The sequence below is a fragment of the Hyla sarda genome, chromosome 2 (assembly GCF_029499605.1).
Source record: "Hyla sarda isolate aHylSar1 chromosome 2, aHylSar1.hap1, whole genome shotgun sequence".
Classification (NCBI taxonomy): domain Eukaryota; kingdom Metazoa; phylum Chordata; class Amphibia; order Anura; family Hylidae; genus Hyla; species Hyla sarda.
Genome location: NC_079190.1, coordinates 299,336,365 through 299,360,440, shown reverse-complemented (window position 1 = coordinate 299,360,440; position 24,076 = coordinate 299,336,365). Strand labels below are relative to the sequence as shown.

The window sequence follows — 24,076 nt, the reverse complement described above, 5'->3', positions numbered from 1 at the left end:
GCTTTGATTACTGCTTTGCACACTCATTCTCTTGATGAGCTTCAAGAGGTAGTCACCTGAAATGGTCTTCCAACAGTCTTAAAGGAGTTCCCAGAGATGCTTAGCACTTGTTGGCCCTTTTGCCTTCACTCTGAGGTCCAGCTCACCCCAAACCATCTCGATTGGGTTCAGGTCCGGTGACTGTGGAGGCCAGGTCATCTGGCGCAACACCCCATCACTCTCCTTCTTGGTCAAATAGCCCTTACACAGCCTGGAGGTGTGTTTGGGGTCATTGTCCTGTTGAAAAATAAATGATGGTCCAACTAAACGCAAACCGGATGGAATAGCATGCCGCTGCAAGATGCTGTGGTAGACATGCTGGTTCAGTATGCCTTCAATTTTGAATAAATCCCCAAAAGTGTCACCAGCAAAGCACCTCCACACCAGCACACCTGTGAAGTGAAAACCATTTCAGGTGACTACCCATTGAAGCTCAACAAGAGAATGCCAAGAGTGTGCATCAAAGCAAAAGGTGGCTACTTTGAAGAACCTAGAATATGACATATTTTCAGTTGTTTCACACTTTTTGTTATGTCTATAATGCCACATGTGTTAATTCATAGTTTTGATGCCTTCAATGTGAATCTACAATTTTCATAGTCATGAAAATAAAGAAAACTCTGAATGAGAAGGTGTGTCCAAACTTTTGGTCTGTACTGTATATATATCAACTGGCTCCAGAAAGTTAAACAGATTTGTAAGTTATTCCAATGGAAAGAAAATCAGATGGCACTCACCATAGTCGTGGTTTCTTATTCTTTATTCAAACGACATAAAAGCAGAGTTGCGTGTCAGGCAGGCATTCAGGCAAGGAAGCCGGGAGCCTCCGCGTGGAGGTGACAGCTGTATCGCACTTCCGTGCTTCTTCAGACCAGGTTGGTCTTAAGAAGCACGGAAGTGCGATACAGCTGTCACCTCCACGCGGAGGCTCCCGGCGTCCTTGCCTGAATGCCTGCCTGACACGCAACTCTGCTTTTATGTCATTTGAATAAAGAATAAGAAACCACGACTATGGTGAGTGCCATCTGATTTTCTTTCCATTGGAATATCTGAAGCTTTCTGCCATTTCATTTGATTGAGCACCACCGCGAGTCTAGTTACTCACCTGTTAAACAGCTTTATGTGTCAGACCATCAGCAGTGCCGCTCTATATCTCACCTCACAGATTTGTAAGTTACTTCTATTAAAAAATCTTAATCCTTTCAGTACTTTTCTGTTTTTTTCTGTCTAAGTGCTCTCTAATGACACCTGTCTCAGGAACTGTCCAGAATAGAAGCAAATACCTATAGCAAACCTCTTCTACTCTGTGCCGTTCCTGAAACAAGCAGAGATGTCAGCAGAGAGCACTGTTGCCAGACAGAAAAGAACAACTCAACTTAAGCAGCTGATAATTAATGGAAGGATTAAGATTTTTTAATAGAAGTAATTTACAAATCTGTTTAACTTTCTGGAGCCAGTTGATATAATTTTTTTTAAATGTTAATCATTCCATAATGTAGTCAGTGAATTTTCCCAAAATGCTGGCTTGGAGGTCATGCTGAAAGAACAATAATTTTATTTTATAAACTTGCAAATAAAGGTCTCCATGTACAACTGACAGGGTAGGTTCACATTAACTGTGAGTTTCTCGCTGCAGGCTTGAGCAGTGCATGCAGAAAACTCGCCATTGCTTAAACTCGCAGCAGGAAAGTCGCAGGTAATCCGCCAGTGTGAATGTACCCTTAGGGTGTCTTCATAAGTACCGTATCGGCTGCAGATTTGCTGCCACAGATTTAATTCAGTTAAATCAATTCAAATAAATAGTTGAACACAGCATCAAACCTGCAGCATCAAATGCACAGCAGCAGTGGTGCAGTACATGTGAATGTACCCTTGATCAGCTAGACACACTAACACACATAAACAATATCTGGGAAATCTAGAAGGCTACGTCAATAAAAGGCATAGCCACCCTGAAATGGATAAAATCATGTACTTTATAATCATTTATTGCACTGTATTGAATAAGAAACAATTGTATCTTTCAAACTATTAGATTGTGCAGCATACGTGCATGCCTAAACAACATAAAAGCCTATACATCAATTGTACTCACCTCCTTGCAGCCTGGGTTGTCACTGAGTTCATAGTTACTGGCATGTAGAGGCTGCCCAGCATTTACAGGGTTAAGATTAACTTTATCACCAACAACCACCTATAAGAGAGATTTGTGTTTATATATTTTTCTTGTGCTAGAGCTCTCCTGAGACACAATAAAATGCCTTTCATTCACTAGACTTGGGTGTAGGTGCAAAATGTTGATGTTGATGTGTATACCATCATCAGTCCTTTCTCCTTTTTCTCCCCTCTCACTTCACTAGTCCTATCTAAAGGACTGATGAAACAGAACTTCTGTTTTCTAACTCACCTTATAGGGTATATGAGATATAACTGCAGTTTGTGAGCAGGGGAGCATTGATAGGTTTAATAGACACAAGAAAGACCTGCATCTACATAGAAGGACAAGCCCTGGATGGTGATCAGTCTGATCACATGCCATGCTATATGCATGCAACTGAGCAGAAATAAAACAAATCACACTAATGGAATACTGCATTTGCGTTAAAATTATATATCCCCAAAATTTCTGGACTGCTTCTTTAACCGCATCCTGGCATTCGATGTGTCTATACAAATGTCAGTTGGAGTTAAGCCCATTCCATACAAGATAAGAACCAACTGTCTATTGCAGCTGAAAGCCATATGCAATGACTGGGATCAAAAATTACAGGTAGAAGTGCTGACGAGCGAGGACTATGAGCCATCAAAATGACAGCTGCAGGGTACGTAAGTATAACTTCTTTTTTTTATTTTTTATTCTTAAACCACCTCCAGCCATATATAACATTTTTGTCCCAGATAACTTCTTTAACATGTCACTTTTATAGCATGGTAAAAATAGAATCCAAAAACCAATGATGGAATTGCGTTTTTTACCATACCACCTCAAAAAATTAAATATAGTAAAAGAAGCCCTGATATGTCTATGTTCATGAAAAATAAAGAAAGTTTTAGACCTTGGAGAGCAGAAATGGGTTAAGAAGGCTGATGCTATTTTCAATTAGGCATTTAATAGGCAGAAGAGCCCTGCAGGCACTCAACCACGAAACCACAAGACTGAAGAACAGTAGCACACGAAATCGAACAAGACCTCACCAGAAAAATAAAATATGAGGACATTTTGCCTAAATATACTGAGATTTTATAAAATTCATATTTAATGCAAAATGATTTTATTCTGCTAGAATTCCTTGATATTAACTTTATTTTACGGTTTGCTTACTCCCTTGTATGTGTCTGGGATTTCCTTACATTGTCTCCATTACTACGCAGTTTCCAAAAGGGTTGGATAAAAAGCCAGGACCCCTCATTTCCAGTTGCATCAAGTGTAACACGCATGGCATTCTTCTCCAGCAGTGCAGGAAGGCGTTTATTTACGGTAAGGTACTTGTTACTCTTCATATGAAGCAGCTGTAATAAACAACAGTTATGTAAACAGCAGAGTGACAAACAGTAACTACAGGATATCTTTCATCTATAATTTGTAGCTTAGGATATGATGCCATCATGGTAAGGTGTGGCTTGACTTGTGCTAGAATATTTCTTATTTCCTGATCAGCGATGGTTGGGATGCTAACTAGAGTGTATAGCTGTAACTCCCTCAAATTGCAGACGGCAGAATTTCCACAATTCCGCACAATTTCAGTTCCGTAAAGGCTGCTGAACGGAATTACAGAAAAATGTCAGTGTAATTCTTTTCTACTGAAAACATAGTATTCCTCTGAAATTCAAAGCCTCACTGAATTTAATGGGATTCCACTGCGGAGTTCCGCAAAATTAGACTTGTCTCTACATTTTACAGCATGCAGAACTGCTGCAGTGGAAATACTGCTGTGTGAATGGGACAGCAGAATCCCATTAAAGCCTATGGGCAGTAAATTTCTGCGGAATTTTCGCTGTCTGAGCATAGCCTTAGGCTGAACTGACATGTTGAGGAAATGCTATCAATTTAAAATATAGATTTACGTAGGTAAAATCTGCAGAGGAATAATTGATCACATAAGCCAAACTGATTTCTGTCTCAAGAAACTGTGGCCCACATTTATCATTGTAGGTGTAAGTGAAGCATTTTTCTACACCTTTTTTTGTGTGCTGGTAACGTGTAGGAGCATCAAATTTATTAAATGGTCACAGAGTATTTGATACATTTTGTGCAGGTCACATTTTCTCAAATTTCTCTCTTCACATACACCAAAAAGCTACGCCAGGTCTGGGATGGTGTAGTTTTAGACACTTTTCAGTGGCTTTGTGCCTTTTTTGCGCCTTTCATAAATTTCAGTCCACGGCATACGCTGAATTGAAAAGCGTGTACTGCTACTCCAAAACATCTGGAATTACTAAAATATTCTACCACCAAAAGGCGCTAAATAACACACAGTGCGCCAAAATAGCGCCTTTTGTACGGAGAAAAAAAGGTGTAAACTCATTAATAAATGTCGGCCTGTGTGTTTCCACCTAAAAAAAGACAAAACATCCCATTACATTTAAAGTGAGACGTGGTACCGTACAGAAAAGACGTTACATGAAACATTTTTCCATACTTCTCCTTCATACTGAATCCACTTCTGACTGCAGTTGCAGTTTTTCTAAATCACACCAGAAAAAAACCTGTGTGGAAACCTAGCCTTACTCAATTGAATGGAGAAGTAATCTGTAATGCAATCAGCAGAAAATGAATTGTTGAAAATTAATTTTTATTTATTCCTCTTTAGCTTCCACAGAAAACTCTGACAAGGCAAAAACACTAAAATATATTTGCCTGTGTCTGAGTAGATTTAATTTTGTAGGTTTGTGTGGCTTTTCTGTGGAAATATACATATCAGTTTTGTCACATTGAATTATTTTACTGACCTCTCTAAAACAACATGGTACTTACCTGTATTACACTGCCATACTTCACCACCTCACCATGAACCTTCTTATTCTCGGTCTCATTTTGTTTTTGCTCCATTGTTGCTGCATGCTACAAATGAGAGGACATAAACAACTTACAAACACATTACTTGTCCACACAATAATAATCATGTGTACAGAATGGAAACTGTTTCACATCTGCCTTCAAGGTCTCATTGGGAGCCTCCGCTGTAGCTTGGCAGAAAACCTAGTGCAGACTAACAATAATAATAATAATCTTTATCTCTGTTGTGCCAACATATTCTGTGGGCCTTTATAATTTATAGAGTAGATGTATGGATGAAATTAGACATTACAGTCAGTTGTATGTAACCCGTCACGCCCCCAACCCCAAAGACATGAATGGAGGGGACATGAGGTAACAACCACAGCGGGATGAAACTGGCGTTCTGAACATAAATGTTCAGAACACCGGGGGCCGGGCTGGAGATCGCAGGGGGTCTGGCTGCTGGGTCCTTTGGAAAGCGGATAAGATGTCTGGGGGCAGAGTACCCCTATAAAAGGATACTCAGGTGGAAAAAAAAATGTGTTTAAATCAACTGGTGCCAGAAAGTTAAACAGATTTGTAAATTACTTCTATTTTATAATCTTAATCCTTCCAGTAATTATTTGCTGCGGTATACTACAGAGGAAGTTCTTTTATTTTTGAATTTCTTTTCTGTTTGACCACAGTGCTCTCTGCTGACACCTCTGTCTATGTCAGGAACTGTACAGAGCAGGAGAGGCTTGCTGTGGAGATTTGCTTCTGCTCTGGACAGTTCCTGAGGGTCTTTATGTTAGAAATACCCCATAATGGACCCCATTATGAAAACTACACCCCTCAAAATGACATTCAGAAAGTTTGTTAACCCTTTAGGTGTTTCACAGGAATAGCAGCAAAGTGGAGAAAATTCTAAATCTTCAATTTTTAAACTAACATGTTCTTGCTGACCCATTTTTTTTTCATTTTTACAAAGAGTACAAGGAGAAAAAGTCCAACAAAGTTTGTAACCTAATTTATCTCAAATAAAAAAAATCATCATATGTGTTCTGTGGGTGCATTTTTTTCATTTTTACAAAGAGTACAAGGAGAAAAAGCCCAACAAAATTTGTAACCTAATTTATCTCAAGTAAAAAAAATCATCATATGTGTTCTGTGGGTGCACTACAGAGCTCAGAAGGGAAGGAGTGGCAAATGGATTTTGGAGAGCGAATTTTGCTGAAATGGTTTTTGGGGGGCTTGTCGCATTTAGGAAGCCCCTGTGGTGCCAGAACAGCAGAAAAACCCCCACATGGCATACCATTTTGGAAACTACACCCCTCATGGCATGTAACAAGGGGTCCAGTGAGCCTTAACACCCCACAGGTGTTTGACGAATTTTCGTTAGTCGCATGTGTAAATGAAAAAAAAAATGTTTTCTCACTAAAGTGCAGAGTTTTTCCCAAATTTACAATTTTTACAAAGGGTAATGGGAGAAAATGCCCCCCAAAATTTGTAACCCCATCTCTTCTGAGTATGGAAATACCCCATGTTAGGACGTAAAATGCTCTGCGGGCAAACTACAATGCTCAGAAGAGAAGGAGTCACATTTGGCTTTTGGAAAGCAAATTTAGCTGAAATGGTTTTTGGGGGGCATGTCGCATTTAGGAAGCTCCCGTGGTGACAGAACAGCAAAAAAAAAAACACATGGCATAATATACTATTTTGGAAACTACACCCCTCAAGGAACGTAACAAAGGGTAAAGTGAGCCTTAAACGGTACTCCACTGGAAAACATTTTTTTTTTAAATCAACTGGTGCCAGAAAGTTAAAACAGATTTCTAAATTTAAATCTTAAATTAGCAGCTGTATGTACCACAGGAAATTCTTTTCTTTTTGAATTTCCTTTCTGTCTGACCACAGTGCTCTCTGCTGACACTTTGTCCAGAGCAAATCCCCATAGCAAACCTATCCTGCTCCAGACAGTTCCTAAAATGGACAGATGTATCAGCAGAGAGCACTGTGGTCAGACAGAAAGAAAATTCAAAAAGAAAAGAACTTCCTGTGGAGCATGCAGCAGTTGATAAGTACTGGAAGGATTAGGATTTTTTATTTTAACCCCTTAACGACAATGGACGTAAATGGACGTCATGGTGACGTGGTACTTAACGCACCATGACGTACATTTACGCGCCACCTTGATCGCGTCATGCCCGGCAGGTCCCGGCTGCTATCAGCAGCCAGGGACCCGCCGGTAATGGCGGACATTCGCGATCGCGTGGATGTCCGCCATTAACCCCTCAGATGCCGTGATCAATACAGATCACGGCATCTGCGGCAGTGTGGTACTTTGAATTTAGAAAACTAAGGGGGGGGGGGGGTGTCTGTATGATGACGAAGGCCTGCGCAGTGGTCTTCAACCTGTGGACCTCCAGATATTTCAAAACATCTGGAGGTCCGCAGGTTGAAGACCACTGAGGGGATTGACAGGCAGTGATGATGAAGGGGGGGGGGGATGATGACAGGGGGATGATGAAGGGGGGGGAGATGATGACAGGGGGATGATGAAGGGGGGGAGATGATGACGTGGTGATGATGACGGGGATGAAAATGACAGGGTGATGATGACGGGGGTCATAATGACACGGTGATGATGACGGGGGTCTGGATGATGACAGGGGGGGATGATGACAGGGGGGATGATGACATGGGGGGATGATGTATTTCCCACCCTAGGCTTATAGTCGAGTCAATAACTTTCCTGGGTTTTTGGGGTGAAATTAGGGGCCTCGGCTTATATTCGGGTCGGCTTATACTCGAGTATATACAGTATATAAGGGTGCGTTCACACGCTATTACTAGCAGAGGGTTTCACGCTGCAGGAAACCTGCTGCGAGTTACGCTACCACTGATTTTAATGGGTCCACAGACAGTCCCCAATAGTGTCAGATTTGTGGACTATAAAATCAATGGTAGCGTAACTCGCAGTGGGTTTCCCACAGCGGGAAACTCGCTGCTAACTACTAGCGTGTGAACGCACCCTAAGTGGGGTATCATTTTAATCGAATGTACATACAGAATAAAGATATGGTGTAATTTTTACTGAAAAGTGAACTGCGTGGAATCACAAGGCCCCAAAAGTTACAACATTTTTTTTTTTGTTTTGCCTTATATTTTGTGGTAAAATTATTGATGTCATTACCAAGTAAAATTGGTGGCGCAAAAAACAAGCCCTCATATAGGTCTGTAGATGGAAAATTTAAAGCGTTATGATTTTTAGAAGGTGAGGAGATAAAAACGAAAGTGCAAAAAGGAAAAACCTGATGTCCTCTAGGGGTTAAAGATATATTTCTACATACATAAATACATATAACTAACCACTCCAGAAAATAAATTTTAATTAAACCTGTAATCTGGTGTGACAAAAAAATAAACAATGTTTTCCTAAATATTAAAAGACGATTGAGCTCTTCCTGATGAAAGTAGCTAAAACATTAGTCAGGACAGTCGCATATGTGTTGGCAGCCAGTGACTATTTATGTGACCCTCTATTGAGAGAATGCATTTTTCTTAAATCAACTGGTGCCTGAAAGTTAAACAGATTTGTAAATTACTTCTATTAAAAAATCTTAACCCTTCCAATACTTATCAGCTGCTGTATACTACAGAGGAAGTTGAGTAGTTCTTTCCAGTCTGACCACAGTGCTCTATTATATGACACCTCTGTACATGTCAGGAACTGCCTAGAGTAGAAGCAAATCCCCATAGCAAACCTCTCCTGCTCTGGACAGTTCCTGACACAGACATAGGCGTTAGCAGAGAGCACTGTGACCAGACTGAAAAGAACTACACAACTTCCGCTGTAGTATACAGCAGCTGATAAGTACTGGAAGGATTAAGATTTTTAATAGAAGTCATTTACAAATCTGTTTACCTCTCTGGCACCAGTTGATATGAAGATAATTGTTTTCCACAAGAGTACCCCTTTAAGCACTTATAGTTGTAAAGCCTGCTTTCTGTTTCCCCATGTTAACTTTGTTTGCATTTTGCTTTCACAACCTAGGAAAACCAAGACATATGGGTAAGTTAATTATATTTTTGAAACTAGGGAACAAGAGCCTTTGCACTACGGATACCCATATACTACGCCATAAACCCTAACATTATTCACAATTTCTTCAAACAGATCACAACTAAATATAGCAACAGCATTAGGTGATTCAGCAATAACTAGAGCACATAGATTTCTAAACTCCTTCTTTATTTGTTGGCTGAAGCCTACAGATATAGGAAAATTTGTTAAGGTAATTGCCTGGCGTCAAGCTGCTTATTGTGTCGTTTGCATGTTACCTGAAGCTTCTGCAGAAGTAGGACATCTGAGATCTTCTCCTTTTCCTGCTTGGCCTGCTTAGCCTTCCAATACTGTTTTTGAGCAGAATATCTGTTCATAGGACAGACCTTAAAAAGGCAGTCTATAGAAATGAAATAAGAAGGTGTCTCATCAATAGGTAGCAGAGCAAAACATTTATGATACATAATGAACACAGTAATGTAGTTAGAATCAGTGATGATATTAAGATATTGATAGACATGGGAGGCAGCCATTCACATCTGTTGGGCATGCTACTATATTCAAAACGTAAATTTATGAAAATGACAAATAATTCTTTATGCACAGTTCTGAACACAGACATTAATCTAACCATTTGGAATAGACTAAAACAGCTTACCTCTGAATTTTTTGGGTGGGTTATCTAGATCTCCTGCAGCAGGCTCCACCACACATCTGTCATCCACCAATCTGCCACAGAGCAAAGAAAGGACAAATCAATACACCACAACATAGGATAAATATATATGAAAACAGGCCCACACTACTCTGTCCTATAATATTGCTTGGCATATCTACACCTTCAATGTCCAAAATGTTGATTTAAATAATACATCTCAATATCAGAAATGATCTCTGGGGTTCCTATAAGTAAGGTATATTCAATAAAGTGTACATGGAACTGGAGACTAAATAGTCATTTTAAATTATTACTGCTTAACTATAACAATAAACTTAACTATAAAGTTATTAAGAAATGTTACTGCATGTGCAAGATACAGCATAAAGCTGTTAACCCGCACTATAACCCAGTGTATAACCGGCCCATGCCCCAGCCGCTGCTGCTCTCTCCTGGGTCTTGCAGCAGCGGTAACGTCACGAAGCTCCACCCGTACCCCAGGAGCCGGAGCTAACGGCCAAGATTACTGGAGATCCCCGCCACGCAACGGGACAAGGTGAGTACCGTTGTCATCAGTGTCACCTGCAATATCTGTCGTTACTAACAGGTTAGTGCAGGTGACACTGGTGACAGATTTCCTTTAATGTGAGTTAACAGCCTGTCAGTTTCCCTTTAAGATCGGAAACACAGAACTGATCTCGAGGGATGTGGACCTCCAAATATTTAAAGGAGATGTCCGGTGCTCACTTTTCTTATTGTATCCGTTCTGGGCTGCAAAAAAAAAAAGAAAATAAGCTTTCTCTTACCTGCCTAGGCTCCCCCGGGGCTTCATTACAGGAGTTCGGTCTCCGCGCTGTATTCTTCTTACTTCCTGTTAGCCCCGCACGTCACACGGAGCTTCAGCCTATCACTGGCCGAGGCAGGACATCGCTGAGGTAGGTGATAGGTTGAAGCTCCGTGTGACGTGTCGGGCTAACAGGAAGTAAGAAGAATACAGCGCAGAGACCGAACTCCTGTAATGAAGCACCGGGGGAGCCTAGGCAGGTAAGAGAACATTTGTTTTCTTCTATTATTCAGCTCAGAACGGATAAAATAAGAAAAGTGAGCACCGGACATCTCCTTTAAAGGATAAGCCATGCCACTAAAATGAGAATGAGCAACAAAGTCCTTGAACCAAGGTAGGATCAAGAGAGACATTCATAGCCACACACTTTAAATAGCTAATCTTATAATTACTAAAATTGCTAAAGTCCTCAACCAGACATCTCCAGATGTGAGATATATAAGAAAAAGATCAGCAAAAGCAGAACATTTAATGTCTATATGCACAACTCTGATATAAGGTTAAGGAGGTTTGCTCCAGAGGAAGTTGTGTAGTTATTTACAGTATGACCACAGTGCTCTCTGCTGACACCTCTGTCAGGAACTGCCTCGAGTAGAAGCAAATAACCCTAGCAAACCTCTCCTGCTCTGGGCATTTCCTGGCATGGACAGAGGTATTTGCAGAGAGCACTTTGGCCAGTCTGGAAATAACTACACAACTTCCTGTGGTGCATACAGCAGCTGATAATTACTGGAAGGATTACAATTTTTAAATAGAAGTAATTTACAAATCTGTATAACTTTCTGGCACCAATTCATCTTAAAACATTTATTTTCACCCTGGAGTACCCCTTCAATTATGCCATGACTAATACATATAAAAGGGTCGAAAGTTGCGAGTTCCATTTCTGATATTAAAAGGTAAAAACCTTTTTTCTTTTAAATCAACTGGTGCCAGAAAGTTAAACATATTTGTAAATTACTTCTATTAAAAAATCTTAATCCTTCCAGTACTTATTAGCTGCTGAATGCTACAGAGAAAATTCCTTTCTTTTTGGAACACTGATGACATAACCAGCACAGTACTCTCTGCTGACATCTCTGTCCATTTTAGCAACCGTGCATAGCAGATGTATGCTAAGGGCAGCATGGTGGCTCAGTGGTTAGCACTGCTGCCTTGCAGTGCTGGGGCCTTGGGTTCAAATCCCACAATAAATAAATAAAGACTTATTATTATAATGTCAGCAGAGAGAACTGTGCTTGTGATGTCATCAGAGAGCATTCCAAAAAGAAAAGAATTTCCTCTGTAGTATTCAGCAGCTAATAAGTACAGGAAGGATTAAGATTTTTTAATAGAAGTAATTTACAAATCTGTTTAACTTTCCGGAGCCAGTTGATTTAAAAGAAAAGAGGTTTTCACCGGAGTACCCCTTTAAAGGGGCTGAAAGAGAACCATTAACTTTAATTCTCACTGTGAGGTTGTCCAAGAGGGAAGTCAAGAGCAATTCCAACATTTTTGCATCCAGCCTGGCGACAACATTAAAGAGTACCTGTCATGAGCTTGATTAATTTTATAATCCTTCCAGTTCACTCCCTTTATCATGATAAACCACCAACTGCCTTTATTTTTATTATTTTTTTGTTTTATACCTTGATATTTTTCTGTATCTTCTGTATCTGTCTCAGTCAGCTGCACAGACTGGGAAGGAGCGTTCCCCAGCAAGTGACATCATCTAAAGCACTGCTGTGGAGAACCTTCTCCCTCACTCAACTACACACAGCCAAGAGCAGTTCTGTGTAAGACGGTCTGTAATTGGTTGACACTACACACACCCCTCAGCTCTCAGCACTGAACTCTACAGTGTGTTCAGCTCTGCCCAAGAGCTGCAAAAGGGAGCTGAAATATTCAGCACAATATTTAGCACAATATTCAGCACTATGCACTGAAGGCATCATGACTATACAGTCTAGCACAGCTTAAAGGAAAAAGGAGGGAAATATTCAGCTCTATACACTCTATACACTATGCTGAACTGAGGTCCCACCTGCATTTCCTGACTTCTGTCTCTGCCAGCCTGCTGCAGGAGAAGATCTGCAAGCAGGACCGCAGGAAGGACCAGACCTTCTAGTTTTAAACAGGTTTAAGATATAAAGTTACAACATTTTATTAAGAAGTATATCAGAAATGTAATTCAAATAGCTTAATCTATAACTTATAATTTTTATTATTAATGACAGGTACCATTTAAGCAGCAAAATTGGACGGTAGCTTTGACACAAATTGAGGTCTTTACCCTCTTTGGGAACACTGTTATAAAAGCTGCTGAAAAGGAAGCAGGGAGAATGAAGGTCTCAGTGATGGCATTAAAGGGGTTATCTACCATAAGAACATTTTTGTACGTACCTGCCAGACAGTAATGGCATGCTAAATGGCTTGGGGCTAAATGGCTATGTTGTGAGATTACCATAAAGTTGTGGATAGCTTTTTGTGCACTGGTATTTCCTGTTTCAGTTTCCTACAAATCCCATAATTTCATTTTACTCCTTTCCACACATCAGCCACTCCACCCATTGAAACATAAATGAACTGCATCCATTCAAAAGACCTGTGTTTTCCAATCAGGGTGCCCCCAGCTGTTGCAAAAATACAATAAGTTGCAGATTGATCTCTCTCCCACCAAGCGATCGCTTCACCCTTTTAAGCAGACAGGCATTTTAACAGTCATTTTGTATTCTGTTAAAAATAAATATTGGGGCAATAATCACAGAAGAATTGTGAGAAAATGGTCACACACAGGTACAGACACTATATTATGAACTACACTAACTTTACAGCCCCTGTAGCATAGTCAAATAAAAAAAATCCTGGAATACCCCTTTAAAAGCAGACAAAAGAAGAAAGTCCTGCTGGAGGATTTTTATAAAATTATGCAGTATAACCGTCTGTTCCAGACGACTTGCAGACAGCAACATGGAGATGGCAGCTTCTAGTTCAGATGTATTAGAGGGAAGGTCTAGGACCGAGAGGGACTGAGATGAAAGAAGGGAGAAGATCCAGAGAAAGCCCACCTGATAAGTATTGGTGGTCAAGAGTTCAAACAGCTGCAAATAGTAATCCCAAAAGCTAGTCAAAATACGGGAAGTAATACGGGCCATGTGCATTCTTGACCAATGTACAAAGAGAGCAGCCCCCTTATCCCGGATAGCTTAGGCCAAAAGTCTGCCCTTATTACTCCATTCATAGTGAGAGGATGCACAAATCTGCACAAATCTGACAGTATTGATTATATTTCTTGTTGAGCAGTACTTGTACTTCCTTCCGATCCCTGAGAAGGTCCCTTAGAACATCTTCAGTGAGAATTTGTGAAGATACTTGAGAGATTGCAATCATTTAAGAAGTGCACTAAGTTTATGTGCAGCTTTACGCTTATGCCTGGCGCACCTTTGGATTAGAATTCCTCTGAGAATGCATTTAAGTGCCTCTCATTGGATCTGAGGCAAAGTGGAGTCATAAGAATGCTTATGAACAGATGAAGATATAGCGGTTTTGAGGTCCGCCAGCGGTTTTAAGATCTAAAGCACAGAAGCCTGACAAAACTGATGAAGTGGAGAAGAGACTCTAAGGGTGCGTTCACACTGAGTAATTCAAGAGGAATTTACTTGAGTAATTCCTCTTGAATTTTCCTCTCCAAATTAATGCACATCCCCTCTGCCCATTGACTTTAATGTTATTTCTGCTGTCCTGTTCACATTGCGGAAATTCTGCTAGCAGAATTCCGACGCTGAATTCCTTTTCGCTTGAAGAAAGAACATGTTCATTCTTCAAGCGGAATCCGCGAGCAGAATCCAATAGAAGTCAATGGTAAAAAAAAATTCTGCCAGACATCGTTTTCAAGCGGAATTCGAGCGGAATTCAAGCGGAATTCGAGCAAAATTCAGAAAAGTAGATTAAATAGCCTCCTCCTTCACTCCTCTTCATTTCTGCATGGAAATTCCGCTTGAATTCCGCTCAAATTCCACTTGATGGAGAAGGCAACAATTTCCTGACCGAAATTATTCCTCGTGAATTCCTCTTGAATTCCTCAGTGTGAACGCACAATTAGGAGCTGTTCCACACCCAGTGATTAAAAGGGGTCATTTAAGAGATCGTTCCAAGTCAGCAGCACAAGCGGAGGCAGATTTAGGGTGCGTTAACACGCTTTTTGTTTTTGCGGGTTTTCCGCTGCGTATTTGAAAGGGGGTGGCCTCTTCTCGGCTGTCCGCAGCAGATTTTCCACGGAGGAATTTACGCTGTGGAAAATCTGCCGCAAGCCCCGTTGAAGTCAGTAGGGACTGCGGCGGAATCTGCTACGGACAGCCAAGAAGAACCCCCCCCCCTTTCAAATACACAGCAGAAAACCCGCAAAAACAAAAAGCGTGTGAACGCACCCTTAGGCTGGAATTCCACTTGTTTTTTTTTGGGGGGGGGGGAACGCCAATTCTGCCGCATGGCGTTTTTTCGGCCAAAAAACGCTGCGGGCAGGTGTTAGCTGTAAATCAATGAGAAATCGCTAAATTGTTTTTCCACTTGGCATTCTTCAGTTTGGCATTTTTTTTTTCCTTTTGGTGTTTTTTCACTCTTTTTTGGCGTTTTTCAGCTCCTTGGCGGTTTTTCTAAATCGTAGCATGTTGAGCCTATGGAGGTTTTTTTTCCCCTGAAATCGTGGCATTTTTCTCCCATAGAATTCTATGGGAGTAAAAAAACGCCAAGAAAAACACCATGTGGGTTTTAACTATGGCGTTTTTGCAGGTGGTTTTTATTCTCTGTTGGACTTTAGCAATTTAAAAAAGTGATGGAGATACCTTTTTTATTAAAATTTCATAGGGTACCATAAAAATAAATAAAAGAGATATAGTAGTGATGGCAAAAATTGTATTTAACAAAATTTATCTTTTTTATAACAAAATTTTAATACATTTTTAAACAGGGATCAATTTATGTGGGCGGGCAGGGACCTAAAAATATATAAAAATGTAGTGTGTGTGTGTTTTTCACTTTTTTATTTTTTAGGTAGTACTACTGTACACACTGTTCCATGATGGGAGTAGTAGTACCTGTATAAATGACAGATCGCCCGTGTAATTTCAGACACCCGTTGCGATCTTCCTGTATAATGCAAATGTATATCTCTGTATATAGATGCGGCCGGACGCTCTTCTATGGTCCCCTGCACTGCTGTATATACACCTATTCATATTTCCTGCAGAGAGTTGTGATTGGCCAGATGGTTCCAGCCAATCACAACTCTCTGTGGGAAATATGAATAGGTGTATATATACATCAGTGCAGGGGACCATAGAAGAGCGGCCGCCCACATCTTTACATTATACAGAAGGATCACAGCAGGTGTCAGGAGTGACAATTGCTGTGATCTGTCTATTAATGCATGTACTACAGCTCCCAGCATGGAGCAGAGTGTGCTCCATGTTGGGAGCAGTTGTACCTGCAGTTAAGGACAGATCACAGTGGATGACACTCCTGACACCCGCTGCGATCATCCTTCATCCCTGAGATGCGGAGCAGCTTTCTCCTGCGCTCACATCTCTGCTCTGTACTCCGGCCAGCCACTCACTCATTCATATTTCCCGCTGAGAGCGGGGATTGGCTGCCACTATCCGGCCAATCCCCACTCTGGGCGGAAAATATGAATGAGTGATGTGAATTTCTATTCACATCACTGACCGGCCCGGAGTACAGAGCAGAGATGCAAGTTCTGTATAGAGCCACTCCGCATCTCTGCTATATTATGGACGATCGCATTGGGTGTCAGGAGTGACACCCGGACGATCTCTCTATTAGTACAGGAACTACTACTCCCATCATGGAACAGTGTGTTCCATGCTGGGAGTAGTAGTACTACCTAAGAAATGTAAACAATAAAGAAAAAAAAAAAGTGAAAAACACACACTTTTATTATTGTCGGCTTCATTTTTAGTCCCTTGCCCGCCCACACAAATTGATCCCTGTTTAAAAAATGTATTTCATTATAAAAAATATAAATTTCGTTAAATACATTTTTTTTCCATCCCTGCTGCATCCTTTTTTTTTTTTTTCTTTTTTTTTTAACCCAATAAATTTTGAAAAAAACGCAAAAGGGGCCAAAAAATGCAATTTCCACCCAAAGGCAAAAACTCCAGAAAAAATGCAAAAATACAGGGAAAATCTGTGGCAGCTTTTCTCGCAGTTTTTCTAGTGTTTTTGGTAAAAAATAAATTTAAAAAAAACGCTAGAAAAAAAACCAAGTGGAAACCTAGCCTAATGCAGACATTTTGATGGATACCTTGCAAATAGATTCTAAGTACTCAAAAACTAAGTATCAATACTGCGAGCCCCATAGCACCTAAATTAGATGCAGTGGTTTTAATTACACTCTTTATTGACTTGCTACAAAACACTTCCATGAATTGCTCAATTGTTCCTCTGTATAATCCAGTGAAGTATGAATTGCATGAACCACCCAGCACCTCTAAAAGTCACTTCACTTAAAATGTAGCTCAAATATTAACAACAAGCAGCCATCAGTACAAGATGAGTAAAGAAAGTTATCTGCAAAGTTATTTGCCAAATTCTATGGATCTATACTTCGATACAGACTAGTAAAGTTACAAATCTTTCTCGGGTTTAGAACACAGTTTCTTGGTTCTGTGCCATATATATAGCTTGACAAGGTAATGACAAGAGTTATTCAGACTCTGAGAGGCCCATTTATGCCATTGTCTCCTCTTTTAACTGTAGCACTCCTTCATGCAAGCTTTGATTTGGTTATAGGCCAAGCCGCAATTATACACACAAACTGCATGTTCTGACCTATTTTATTCCATAAATGTTAGCTGCACACTTTGACCCATAGTTGTATGGCAACAATTGTTTACTCACAAGCTTGTCATAGAAGTTTAAGAAGTGGGTAAAGTAATAAAGTAGAAGAGAACACTTTGTTATGGTTCATGGTGTAAAAACCATGATATAAGCGCACGCCAATGCAGTTTTATTTTACAGGGACAATTTAGAAAATATAGTTCTAGCGCTGTCTTCAACCTGTGGAAATTAAAAACGAAGGGAACATCATCTTAAGAAATGTTATGATGTTGTACTAATTAAAAAAATAAAAAATACCCAAATCTAAAATAAAACATAATTTGAGCAAAATTTAAATTGAGCCCTGAAAAAGCCACAGGACAATGATGAAATAGTTATCTACCAGGGAGGCATATCTAAGTGAAGCATGGAAGATCTTTGGTGATATGAATAAGGTTTCATATATTGACCCACAGAAAGAATTTACAAGGGAATATTAGATTGGAATAGAACTTTTTAGCATATTTATTGTTTCCTGTTTACTATATGAACCCGGAAGTGATGTTATGGTGGGACGAGTTATTTGTGTTATATAAATTTGTTTCTTTGCAACGAGTTATACCTGATAAAGGTTCTGATGCATTGCACTAATGCTCTAACTACATTGTAAGGAACCTTCTGATTGAGTTGGATTATATACCGGTCGCTGGGCCCTGGAGTGTGGAGATGGTCTTCCCTGTCTTCTGGTTCTCCTGTAAAATCTAGTCACTGCAGACCTGCAGCATGAATACGCTCCCTAAGAGTGGTAGAACGCAAGACTCCCAAAATCTGTACTAGGAATGTATTATGCTGCCATTTTATTCTGGCCCCTATAATGCTCTTGGCCCTTGGCAGCTTTAACAGTTCTGCCTTGTATTAAATATTCTGAAAACGAATGCTCGAGTTCACATTCTTCATCTGAACAAAGGATCTTCTTTTTCCCAGTTAATTAAAATACTTAATGAGAACTACATTTGTTATAAATTACCAAGTCAAATATCAAATAGGTCATATCCTGATCTGTGCTCTCAAAGATCGCAGGATTTCACACTGTTGTGATCGGACAGATCTATTAACCCTTTAATTACCAGAGTAATTTGGGCTTTCATGCCCAGAGCAAAATTCCTCCTTTTGAAATGCTGTATGCTAAGGCTATGTTCACACACATTATTATGGGCCATTGTTGGAGCCACAAAACAGCCCAAAAACAGGTGAAATAATTGTGGCTTCACATATCTTTATCAATTTGTCTGTCAAACTGTCTGGTTTTGACCATAGCAACCAATCACATCTCAGATAAAAAATTTTACCAAAGGTGAGCTGTAATTGGTTGCTATGGGCAATACAGTTTTTGTCTTGGACAGATTGATAACTCTAGGTCACAGTATTTATTTTGTTGTTAAATAAGTCATTGCAGTTTTTGATGCAGTTTAAGGCTGGGTTCACATAACGATTTTACCGTGCGATTAACGGACAGTAAAATCGGACAAAAACAGATTCAATGAAATTGTATAACAAAAAAATGTTGGGGATCCGATTAAAAATCCTTTCCAAAAATTGTATGCTTAAAAATGTTATGCTTCTTTATCTGATTTTTTAACAAAAAAATCAGATCATGTGTTAATAAAAGTGTGTGTGAAGTGTATTCCAAGGCTACTGCCTGCGCATGTGTCAAATTAAAAAGGTGTGCCATTATTCGGATGAAATCGCACAGTCACACGATTCAATACGATTTGCATAGAGCTTAATTATATGAAAATCGGATACAATTGTAATACGATTTTAAATCTGGGCGAAAAATCGTGGTCAACCATGATTTTCCACCCATTACAAAATCGGCCAAAATCGGATGCGGATCAAAACTGATGCAAGTGTTGAATACGGATACTCAATGGAAGTCAATGGATACGACATGATATACAGTTTTGTAAAATTTGCATGTAAAAAATGGTGAGCGCAAGTCAGATGGTAAAATCGTAATGTGAACCCAGCCTAAGCTAAAATCAGAAATTGATAGAGCAAAAAGAAGTTGAAACCCTATCTTTATATTTTTCATTTCTTTCAAATCCACTTTTAGCTTTGGCTCAAAAACTGCATTAAAAACTGCAATGGAGTTTAAAAAAGAAAATAAATGGTGCATTTTTTTTTTTGTAAAAAAGGTCACCTGTTAGCAGTCATAGACTGCGTTCCACACACCTCTTTTCCCGGCTGGAAGCCGTATTTCCTAAATCTCACACCTCCGCAGCAATCTAACTCTGAGGAAGGTCCAGGGATTGGACCGAAACGTCAGATTCTAAAGATCGCCAAATAAAATACAAGTAATACTCAGTTCTGTTTGAGTGCAGAGTTTTTCTTCTAGTATTGATGGCTTGGGAACCTACTTGTGCACCGATAAATTAGGAGAGTGCCATATTTCTCATTATTGATTGTGTCCCTGGGTTAAAAGGGGTACTCCGGTGAAAACCTTTTTTCTTTTAAATCAACTGGCTCCGGAAAGTTAAACAGATTTGTAAATAACTTCTATTAAAAAATCTTAATCCTTCCTGTACTTATTGGCTGCTGAATACTACAGAGGAAATTCTTTTTGGAATGCTCTCTGATGACATCACGAGCACAGTTCTGTCTGCTGATGTTATTATAATAAGTCTTTATTTATTGTTGTCCTTAGTGGGATTTGAACCAAAGGCCCCAGCATTGCAAGGCAGCAGTGCTAACCACTAAGCCACCATGCTGCCCTTAGCATACATCTGCTATGCACGGCTGCTAAAATGGACAGAGATGTCAGCAGAGAGCACTGTGCTCGTTATGTCATTAGTGTTCCAAAAAGAAAGGAATTTTCTCTGTAGCATTCAGCAGCTAATAAGTACTGGAGGGATTAAGATTTTTTAATAGAAGTAATTTACAAATATGTTTAACTTTCTGGCACCAGTTGATTTAAAAGAAAAAAGGTTTTAACCGGAGTACCCCTTTAAGGGCTTGATTCCCCAGCTCACATCGATCTCTGTTAAGCTTCCCTGGCTGGCCTACAGACTAAGGGTGGGTTCACACTACGATCTGCAGATAGTGATTCCGGTCGGCTCATATTTGCCCCGTATGCGTTTTTGTGACCGCCTAAAACCACAGCATACCACAGTTTTAGGTCCGGTCACAAAACCGGATACGGGGTTAAAATGGACCGATTTGGAGCTTGCAGCACTGAGACCCCCATCGATCAAAACTTTTGACATGTTTCTGTGGCATATAAAGAAAAATCCAATAGCACAACGTAGGGGTACTCATACCAAAAAATAGGGCAGAGGATGCACATCAGTAATCCAGTAGTTCAATGTTCTGTCAAAACATATAAAAAAAATAGACTGACAACAGCAAAAAAAAAAAAAAAAAGAAATAATAATATCAAAACATAAATTTTTATTCAATCCAAATGCAGAGAAAGGGACATCCCAATAAAATGCATGTGCTATGTTTCGGTCTTAACATGCATATATATACATAGTGCATGGATCATGAATGTGAACAGGTTGGGTGAGTGTGCTATATACAGTATATGCATTTCTATGTAGTTCTATCTGATTAGTATCTGATATGGATTTCCACATTTTTTAAGTTACTTATGTGAGGGTGCAGTTTTAAAAACATGCTATGTGTTCATTTTTAACTCATTGATTAATTGCATTTTTTATGATGATGTACATAAACCCTGTAAACTTACACTTTTTATATGCTTGACATACATATGTTGAGGCTACACTTTATTGGGGTGTCATTTTAGCTGCAATTGAATTGAATAAATATGAACGTTTTTGATACTAGTTATTCTATTGTTATGTAAGTCTACTTTCTTTTTTGGATGTTCCTCAGACATATCAAAAGTAGTTTTTTTTTTGCAGTTTTTTTTCTTGATTGTGTTTTTATGACAGAAACAAATCCAATTTTGGCCACACATAAATGTTACTTTTCTCCATTCTGCAGACCAGATAGTGGTCCAAAATAAAATTACAACGACAACAAAAAAACTATTTTAGCATTGGTTACTCACTACTCCAGATTCCTGTGGGGAATCCCCAAAGGTAGCCACAGCTGTTACTGATATCTATGTCCAGTAGGCAACTAGTTGACTCCACTGCTTCAGTACTTCTGCCTGTGTTCATCACCAAATTGAGCCATAGTTCTTATTCTGTGCCCATACAGTGATTCTTAAAAAATCATTTCAGGCCCTACTGACCAATTTCACCTTTTCCTGATGTCTGCTGTATATGTAAAGGTTAAGAAGCAGGCTTGTTTTTTTGCCACAAATGGGTGAAATATCAGTACAAAATGGAACATTTTACTGCGCAGTACCGTTCAGAATTTGCATATACACAATAAAGTACACCATTTTTACAGCAATTTCAACCATTTGCGACAAAACCGCATGCTGTAATTAGTTCCAGTATCGATAATTAACTGTAATGTGTGACCACATCCTAAGGGTACGTTCACGCGGGCGGATTTATTTGCGGGTTTCCTGCTGCATATTTGAAAGGGGGCAGGCTCTTCTCAGCTGTCCGCAGCAGATTTTCCGCTGTGTAATTTCAGAAAATCTGCTGCGGACAGCCAAGAAGAGCCTGCCCCCTTTCAAATATGCAGCGGGAAACCTGCAAATAAATCCGGCCGTGTGAACGTACCCTAAGGGTGCTTTCATATGGGCTGGATGTTCAGAAATCCCTTTCACACACTGCAGAAAAAAATTGAAGGAATTTCGAAAGTAATTTTAAATTCACAAAACATTCTAGGGATGCACCGAAAGGGAAACTTTGGTCCGAAACCGAAAATTCAGGCTGTGCTTGGCCAAAAAAAAACGAAACCGAAAATGCATCACCCCACCCCTTTTTTAAAATATAGTTTTTGTTACATTTTATTACCTTTTTTACGGATGTGATGTGACCATAATCAGAAACAAAATTATTTAATAGTTGGGACAATTATGCATGTTACAATACCAAATATGTTTATTTTTATTATTTTGTAATATTTTTTTATATAGAAAATGGGAAAAGGAGATTTAAACTTTTATGGAAGGGGTTAATAGCTGTTTTTTTTAAACTTTTATTTAATTTTAACCCCTTAAGGACCAGGCGTTATTCGTTTTTTGCTCTTTCGTTTTTTCCTCCTTACCTTTAAAAAATCATAACTCTTTCAATTTTGCACCTAAAAATCGGTATTATGGCGTATTTTTTGCGCCACCAATTCTACTTTGTAATGACATCAGTCATTGTACCCAAAAATCTACGGCGAAATGGAAAAAAAATCATTGTGCGACAAAATTGAAAAAAAAATGCCATTTTGTAACTTTTGGGGCTTCCGTTTCTACGTAGTACATTTTTCGTTAAAAATAACACCTTATCTTTATTCTCTAGGTCCACACGATTAAATTGATACCCTACTTAGGCTGGGTTCACACTACGTTTTGTCCCATACGGGAGCGCATACGGCAGGGGGGAGCTAAAAGCTCGCGCTCCCGTATGTGACCGTATGCGCTCCCGTATGTCATTCATTTCAATGAGCCGACCGGAGTGAAACGTTCGGTCCGGTCGGCTCATTTTTGCACCGTATGCGCTTTTACAACCGGACCTAAAACCGTGGTTGTCCGTATGGGACAAAACGTAGTGTGAACCCAGCCTTATATAGGTTTGATTTTGTATTACTACTGAAAAAAAATCATAAATACATGCAGGAAAATGTATACGTTTAAAATTGTCATTTTTTGAGCCCTATAACTTTTTTATTTTTCCATGTTCATGAGATGTGAAGTTTTTGTCGGTACCATTTTTGCATTGATCGGACTTTTTGATCGCTTTTTATTCATCTTTTCATGATATAAAAAGTGACCAAAAATACGCTATTTTGGACGTTGGAATTTTTTTGCGCGTACGCCATTGAACGTGCGGTTTAAAAAGCGGTATATTCGGTAATTCGGACATTTCCGCACGTGGCGATACCACATATGTTTATTTTTATTTTCACAGTTTTTTTTAATTCTTGGAAATGCCAGGTGATTCAAACTTTTATTAGGGGAAGGGATAATTGAAAGGCTTAATGATTTTTTTACACTTTTCTTATGCCCTATTATAGCCCCCAGGGGGGGGGGGGCTATAACATTGCATGTACTGATCTTTACCACTGATTGATGCATCTCCATAGGAATGCATCAATCAGTGTTTTCGGCGATTGAATGCTCAAGCCTAGATCTCAGGCTTGAAGCATTCATTCGGCGATCGGACTGCAGGAAGGAAGGTAAGAGACCTTCCTCCTGAAGTACAGCTGTTCGGGATGCCGCGATTATACCGGGGCGATCCCGAACAGCTCCCTGAGCTAACCGGCACATTTTACTTTCACTTTTAGCCACACGGCTCAGCTTTGAGCACGCGGCTAAAGGGTTAATAGCGTGCAGCACCGCGATCAGTGCCGTACGCTATTAGAGGCGGGTCCCGGCTTCACTATGATACCGGGCCCGCCGTGATATGATGCGGGGTTACCGTGTAACCCCGCGTTATATCACGGGAGTGGGACTAGGGGCGTAAGTTTACTCCCTTGGTCCTTAACAGGTTAATTTTAATTTTTTTACACTTTATTAGTCCCCTTAGGGGACTTTACTTT

The 24,076-nt window shown here is 39.7% G+C and overlaps 1 protein-coding gene across 2 annotated transcripts in view; it reads right to left on the bottom strand.

Moving 5' to 3' along the window:
- Positions 1–24,076, bottom strand: part of ITPR3 (inositol 1,4,5-trisphosphate receptor type 3) — a 275,928-nt gene that overhangs the window by 206,413 nt on the left and 45,439 nt on the right. For both annotated transcript variants that reach the window (XM_056557562.1, XM_056557561.1), the window contains exons 2-6: positions 9,742–9,812; positions 9,362–9,483; positions 5,015–5,101; positions 3,391–3,549; positions 2,135–2,233 (exon numbers count right to left, since the gene is read on the bottom strand). In XM_056557562.1, coding sequence (XP_056413537.1) covers positions 2,135–2,233; positions 3,391–3,549; positions 5,015–5,101; positions 9,362–9,483; positions 9,742–9,812 — 538 coding nt within the window. The remainder of the gene's footprint in view (positions 1–2,134; positions 2,234–3,390; positions 3,550–5,014; positions 5,102–9,361; positions 9,484–9,741; positions 9,813–24,076) is intronic.